Genomic DNA, 7,737 nt, shown 5'->3' on the forward strand with positions numbered 1-7,737 from the left:
TGCAGACTCAAAACCAACCAACCAACCAAGCAAACTACAGCATTTTCTTGTTATAGTTATAAAAAAACCCTGCTTTCTAGCAAGTATGAACTTTTTCAGGTTAATTATACAAGCAGGCAGTTGTGGATACGCAGAAGAAAGGAGTCCAACCCCGTCTACAGAGGAGCTTCTCAACCATCCTCATGAGGTGGTTCACGCTTTAAACCCAGCCTCAGGAGGTAGAAGGAACTAACTGTGAGTTTGAGTCCAGCCTGGGCTACATAGTTTCTGGCCACACAGGACACTCATCATAAAGTCTAATAAAAAATGTTCAAGATCTATCTCTAGTGTGCACGTGTGCTTGTCTCTGTTGGTATGTGTTGTGCACGTGTGTGCTGGCGCCCTTGGAGGGCAGAGGAGGACTCAGACGCGTCGGATCTATACACACAGGCAGCAGGGTTGAGCTTTGAAGGGTTGGTGGGGAACAAGCCTTAAGCTCTTGTGATGCTGAGTGAAATGTTGGGCTTGACAAAGGCGGAGGAGAGACAAGGACGGAACGCACATATGTGTAGCCCCTACGCTTACTACCTCTACCTGGATCACGGACACAGTCTCCAAACCACAGGACTTTCCTGTCATTACCGTTAGAAAACCCTCTTCTCTAAGTGCCTCATTTCTCCCTCTAGAGTCACTGCCAATTTATTACCACCAACAGGACGTTTTTCTTTTTCTTGAATGTAATTCTGTGTATGTGGTGTGTGGTGCTTGTGTGCCTCTGTGCGTACGTGCATGTGTGTGTGCGTGGGGGGGGGGCTAAGTAGGTAGGTAGATCAGAGGTCAACAGCACTTATCTTCCTGTATCTCTCTACCTTATCTTTTGAGATAGGGTCTCTCTGAACCAGGAGCCCCCAGCTGACAGGCCTGGCTAGCCAGTGTCCTTTGAGGATTCACCAGGAAGCCATGTGTGGCTTTTACACATGGGTGCTGGGAACCCACACTCAGGCCCTCTTGCTGCTGAGGCAGACACTTTCCCAAATGGGCCATCTCCTTCGTGGCCCTCGTTAACACCTCCCCCTGCCCTTTTTGCGGGGAGACCTGGGAGTGAACACAGGGTCTTGCTCATGCTGAATGAACACTCCACCACCGGGTTACACCCCAGCTTCAAGGAGCCCTTTTCTGAAGCGCAGACGCGTCCCAGGCAAGTTAAAAATCACGCTCCTCACTGAAGCAGGAAGGTGAGCATCAAAGGCTGTGCCCACCTCAACGGTCTGGTCTCTCCCGATTTTGTCCCACACTCCTCAGCGAGGCAGGCGCTTTCTCTGCCAGGCTAACCTCTCAAACGCACAGTGAGGCCAGCAGTGATCCTGTCACTGGGAAGCAGATTGCTAACTACAATGCATGGGCTCCTCTCCGGGGCCCAGAGAAACTAAAAGCAAGAAGAAAGCCTGAGGCTTCTGAGCTCATTTTTTTATCTGTTTCATCAAAGGTGCAGAGACAGCTTACCTCCTAAGCCCTTCCTTTTGAGTCATCTTAGGTTCCCGGAAGAGTGAAACCTCCCTCGACAGACAAGGACAATTATCCATGGCTGTACCCACAGAGATCAGCAGACCACCAACTCAACAGACCAGCCTGCAGGACTCCCTCAGAGGCAAGGATAAGTCAGCAGTGGCCAGGAGCACACCTGACCAGGACTGCTGCATTGTGCATAGCTTTTACGGTCTATTTAAACCTAAACCTTAAGTCTGTACCCCAAAGACAAACTTGGGGTCTGTCCCAATGTGGCAACATTGAATCCACTGCCCTCCTCTGCTTTGGCATTACTGGTCTTTTTCATTGGCATATCTGGTTGGGGGCACAGGCACAGTTTGTTGGGACTGGTCATAACTAGTGAAAGGGTAAACTTATAGACAGACGTGCAGGCTCAGCGCAGCAGTGAACCATTCTCATGCTTGCTGAGGCCTGCCTCCACCGGATAGCCACATGCAAACACAGAGAAGAGGGAAGGGTCAGTGATGGAGGAGAAGGCAGAGAATGGCAAATGAAAGCCAATGGGAGGAGATCAAGAAAGGGGGTGGCCAGAGGCGGCATCCTACGGGGAACAGAGTGCAAACCCCCTTCAGCGCCCAGTGCTTGGGCCTTTTTGGTTTTTGTTTCTCGGGTTTTTCGGTTTGGTTTGGTTTGGTTTTTAAGAACTGCATGTCAGGAAGACAAGTAACCTTCTGGATTACCTGACTGAGCCATTGTTCAGACTGACCTGGGGCCCTTCAGGTCCTCAACTCTAAGCCAGAGTTTAAGGACCTCATGACCCTCCCACCACTTCACCCTGCAACTTCTGCTTTTTTTTTCCTTGAGACAGGGTTGTAGCCCTGGCTGTCCTGGGCTCCATTTGTAGACCAGGCTGGCCTTGAACTCACAGTGATCCGCCTGCCTCTGCCTCCCCTGGGACTGAAGGTGTGTGCCACCACACCCTCTGCATCTTGTGCACGTGAAGACGGGCTTCCGGACGATTAAAAGGCAGAAGCTTCGGATGAGGTCAGCACATTTTAAACCAAGGCTCTCCCCTCCCCCTCCCCCACCTCTTGCCTCAAGTCATAGGAGCTGAAGATGCCCTTCAGCTTCTGACCCTCCTGCCTCTGCCTCCAGCGGAAGGCTGGGAGTATCACACCGGGACAGTATGTACTTCCTGGGGTCCTTCTAGGCAAGCACGCTACCCACTGAGCTTCATCTCCCCAGTCCCAGACTCTCATTCTAATGTGTAAATTTAATTAGACCTTTAGCTGATAAGCTTAACTCAAGACACCTCCCACGGTACATGTAAATTAACTGTTCCCCAAGGAGTCAGCATTCTAAAGACCCCCTCAGGGTCTCACTAACACCCCTCCTCCCCCACACTCAGCCCGACCAAGAGAAAGAATGGATTCTTTCACTTGTTTTCCTTCTTCATTCATTTAGCTTTTGGGTTCTGCTTCATTTTGGAACTGAAGTAAATAGCCAGACAGCTAAATATAATAGGTCTAAGGAGTCATGCTTACTGGGCAGTTTTTTACAGCTTGCTTAAGACTCAGAGGATCTTTCTACACAATGGGTATTTTTCTGTGCAGTGCGGGGAACTGAGGACAAACTGTAGAGACCACAGGGACCAGAGGAAGCTTAGGTTTGGGGGAAGTGTGTCTTACAGGATCCTGGGAACAATAAGTTCTTACTAAACTTCCATCCAGTTAGTAGCTAGGAGGCCTGGCTCGGCCTTAGAGGTCAAAGCTAAGTGAGCATCACAACTTCCCACAAGGATAAACAGTCCCCGAAAAAATAAAAACAAAACAAAAAAGTTTTTCATATATAACCACATCTAAACAATCATGGCAATTCCCACCAAAAAAACTGAAGGTAGAAGGTAGAGGGGCGGTAAAGAGGACATAATTTCACAGGACTCGGACTTACTCCACTCTTCTGGGCGGACGTAAGTTGACGCATGTCGCGGTAAAGGTGCCATGCTTTGAAAAGCTAAGCCTGGCCACACTGTGGTGCTATCTAAAAGAACGGCACATTCACGCTCAGGGCTCACAAGCATTTCACAATTTGCCATTACCTTGGGAGCACTCAGATTTCGCTTCGCCTGATGAAACTGTCCAAATGGTAGCTTCTGCTGGAACAGACGCCATTAGTACCCTCAAAAGTACTCTGTCATAAAGGATATTTTAACGGGACTTCTACATTTAAGAAGTACACACCTCTGTTTCGAGCTTGACACATTTATGCTCTTAGCACCCAGTTAATTCCAGGCACTGGAGACTGAAGCTGAATTCAGATACTGACTCCACTCTCCAGAAAGCCAAGCAGATATTTTCATGAATCGTTCTCTTCACTCACTATTTCTGTATTGTCTTATTAGTGTTTATTTATTCTATCACTACTTCATTTCCATGTTTTATTATTCTTTAAGTATTATCTGAAAGCAGTTATTTGCTGCTTCACTGTGCATAAACTGAATTAATTTATAAGCAAAATGTGTTCTAGTGAACTCAAAAAGTCATACCTTGCTTACTGAATTAAAACTAATTAGTTAACTAACGACATTACGCCACAGGCTTCCCCAGGTTATAACTGGTAAATTCCACTCCCCCCCCCGCAAGCCTTGCTCCTGTTAGGGAAGTGGGGGTGGAGGGAGCATCGCTCACTGTTCAGCACCGTCAGAGATGGGGTCTTCTACCTAAAAGGGCTCCTGCCTACTAGGGTGTCAGGCAGCGGGCTGGGTCAGCCAGACCCCGTGACTAACAAGGTACAATAAGCCATCGGCCATACCCTTTAGATGACCATGGAATCCCACAATTAAAAGTACAGTGAAGGAGACTGTGCCTCAAGAACCAAGAACCAAGCGACCCGAAAGTCACCTCTGTGTCTCGACACATTGCCCCAAAGATGCATATTTTAATAAACACTTGGAGGACAGGTCTCTTGTGATAGCAAGATCCCTCCTCTTAACACAGGACCTTCCCCCTAGAATGTACAGGAAAGGCAGCCAGGTCTCCCTCTCTGCCTTTGACTGAGGAATGCCCAACACTTGTCCCAAAGAAAATAGAGGCTGTATAAAGGACAGGGTAAGGTTGGGGCCACATGACCTGTTCTCCTGCTTCACACTCAACGCCGTGCTGAGTAAGAGCATCTGTTTGTTTTGTTTTGTTTTCTCTTGCATCTGCTCTTTGAATAACAGGTTTGATCTTCTAGAGCCCCACCCCATCTTTTAACTCAGCCAAGGAACACTCTGTTACAACTAACCCAACAGTACTGGAATCTGCTAGGGGAAGAAAAGCAAATATTCACAAAGTACCACCTGCCAATGCCACCCCCTCCCCAAACAGTACTCAGTACAATCAGCAACCCCTTCCACCCCACCCCCAACCCACACCCTCCTAAAGGATGCAATGCGATGCTATCAAACCAGTGTTTACTGCAGCTGAAAATTCAGAGTGAGCTCTGGGCAAGGACCAAGATAATGTATCTGCATAGTGAACTTAAAACTGTCTAACACCACTTTCAAACCTGCCCTGGAATGAGCGTCCTATCCATCAGAGAAGTCTTAGAAAACGCAGTTAATTTTAAATCCAAAATATATGGTGTAGCTAGAGAGCATACATACACAAAATTCTATCATAGGTAAATGTGTCCGTTGTTATTTTATATTTTAAAGCACAGATAGGTATCTTTAACTCAGGAAAATGGGGTACACCAAGATGTCCACAAAGATGAAAAAATGCATATATATATTATAATTTATATATAAATGCATATGTGTGTATGTATGTATTTATATATACACAGAGCTATGTTCACTGACCGTCTACCATTCATAGGGCAGTGCGCTGAGCACCTCACACACACCGACCCAGGGCCTCTCATAAAAGCCAGGATGCAAGCCTCTTATCCCGTCCTTGCAGTGTTGAGAATCAGGAGGGGTGAATGACCTGGCCGAGGTAATTGCAGACAGCAAGTCGGAGGGCAGGGATTTAAACCAGGCTAACTCATTTCAGAGCCCAGGACCTTATAACTGTGGTGAAAACACACACTGTAGAGCTCCCAAAGAGACTGCTGCTTAAGAAGGTGGAGGAGGAGGAGGAAGCCTACCCACCCCTGTTGGAAAGACAGTACCTAGGAGTAAACTCGAGTGCTTTCGGATGATCCACATATCTGACGATCTGAAATCTTCACGTGGACTAACATGTCTGTGTGTAAAAACCCTATCCACGCAAGGTCCTAGACTGTAGCAGGTTAACACTTCATCCTCAGTGGGTAAGAACTGCTTTCCAGAATTAAGCCAAATCCATGAGCGGTTTTAGTCACTGGACAGTTCAGAAACTCTTACCGGCACAGATTCAGCAATATACGTTCTATTGTTTTCAGTGCCAAACAAATTAAACAAATATCCTGTAATTCTACAAACTGGAAGAGCTTAGGGCTGAGCAAGTAAACACTGCGGCAGTTCTGCATAAGGAAATGGTTGTTTTCCTCTCGTGGGCACACGACAAGCCCCGTGTGGATAAACACTGGTACCGTGAGGCCATGAGGAGTCCACCCGCCAAATATTTACATCTGCTCTTTCTGGCTTTTTCCACGCCAACTTTTCTAAGCAGGTGTCCCTGGTTACAGCCGATTGTCCAAAAGGTGCCTATGATGTGACCTGTAGGTGGTTTTCTTGTGTTTAATTATAGTTTGAAGCCCTATATTGAGAGAAGACGGCGGAGAGAAGAAAGGGTGCCCAACGGGTGGGCGAGGGGCGAGCCCCGCTGCCCGCGCCTGCCTCCCCAGGTAGCTCACCAGGATGCCCATCACGTCGGCCCAGAGGCGGGAGAACGCCTCGGACGTGCCGGCCTCCGGCTCGGGCTCCCGACCCGGCTCCACTTCGGGTTCGGGCTCCGGCGCTGGGCCGGCAGCTCCCGCGTCCTCCTCCATGGCCGCGTCCCGGTGCGTCCGGGTCCCCGCGCTGCCCACGGCCCGCAGCAGCGCGTCGGCCGCCGGGGCGCAAGGTCCCCGCCCGCGGCGTCACCGGGCCGCGCCCCCGCGTCGCATGCCCCAGGCTCCGCCGGGTACAAGCCCCGCTGCCAGGACTCGGCAACGCGACCGCGACTGACAACTCCAGAAACTTTTCCTGGCCGGGCCGGGCGCAGCGACAGGGTAGTTGGAGCGGAGTCCGCACCACTGGCTGCGGCGGGGAGCTCGCGGGCCGGGGGAGCCGGGAGCCCCGCTGCCCGGGCGCTGCGTCCGGCTGCGGGGACTGGATCCGAGCCGCACACCACTCGCCTCTACTGCCCAGTTTGCGCAGGGCCCAGCGGGGGACGGCGACGCCCGTGGGCCCGGGCTAGCCAGCCCTGGACCCCTCTCTTCGGAATGAGCTCTTCCAACTCCACACGACTCCCTCCCCTCCAGGCTCAAGAAAGCGTTTAGCAACAAAAGGTGCTCTGATGTCAGGCGCTCTGCATGGAAATGAGGCTCGGCCGGGCCAACAAACCGCCTGTTGAAAGCGCAGCCGCGCCTCGGGCCCCGGGCCCCGCACAAGTCCCCAATCGCGCTCTTCACTCCGCGCCTTCCGCCGCGGAAACTGCAGAAAGTTAATCTTTAAGCTGCCTGCTGCTCCCGAGTTCACGAGGAGTCAGTGTGATGACAACGCACACCTCTCCCTCGGGAAGTTGAACGACCCATGGAATTACAGTCCCGTCTGTTAGCCTAGGCTTCTCGGAAAACAAAGTGTGACAAAACTCACTGGCCTGGGCACGAGCCATTGTTTGGGTCTTTGGATAAGTGGGGACCTTTTAGCCCGAGTGGCCGCAGTGCTGTGCACTTCTAGAATTTTCGTATAATTAGGGAAGACCATCTTTGGATTGTAAGGTTTTTGTTTGTTTGGTTGGTTTTTGTTTTTAAATGACCTCTAAGCCCAGGCACACTCCAGCAAAGGAAAATCCCTGAGGGAAATGGCCCTGAGGAGGCTTTTCTTTTTTCCTCCTCCTCCTCCCCCTCCTCTCAGAGAATATTTCTAAGATATGACAGTGCCTGACCTATTTGATTTTGTGACCGCTCACTTTGTGAGAGTAACGACACCCAAGGAATCTGTCCTTTATTAAAGAGCCGGAGTGGGCAGGGGGCAGTGTGAGAGGCACCAGGGATAGAACAATTACTGCAGAAGTGTCCTCCTTTCTCAGCTTGCATACATAAAAGGAGCTAAGCATGTCCTCCACATCCTCTTGGCAGTGAGGACACCAGTTTGTGCAA

General features: G+C 50.2%; 1 protein-coding gene across 2 annotated transcripts in view; it reads right to left on the reverse strand.

The window, feature by feature from the left end:
- Sash1 (SAM and SH3 domain containing 1) overlaps window positions 1-6,580 on the reverse strand; it is a 165,700-nt gene extending 159,120 nt beyond the window's left edge. For both annotated transcript variants that reach the window (XM_060373698.1, XM_060373697.1), the window contains exon 1: window positions 6,289-6,580. In XM_060373698.1, the coding sequence (XP_060229681.1) occupies window positions 6,289-6,423 (135 nt within the window). In that variant the 5' untranslated portion in view covers window positions 6,424-6,580. The remainder of the gene's footprint in view (window positions 1-6,288) is intronic.
- Between the last annotated feature and the right edge of the window lie 1,157 nt (window positions 6,581-7,737).

Source organism: Meriones unguiculatus, chromosome 20, assembly GCF_030254825.1.
Source record: "Meriones unguiculatus strain TT.TT164.6M chromosome 20, Bangor_MerUng_6.1, whole genome shotgun sequence".
NCBI lineage: Eukaryota > Metazoa > Chordata > Mammalia > Rodentia > Muridae > Meriones > Meriones unguiculatus.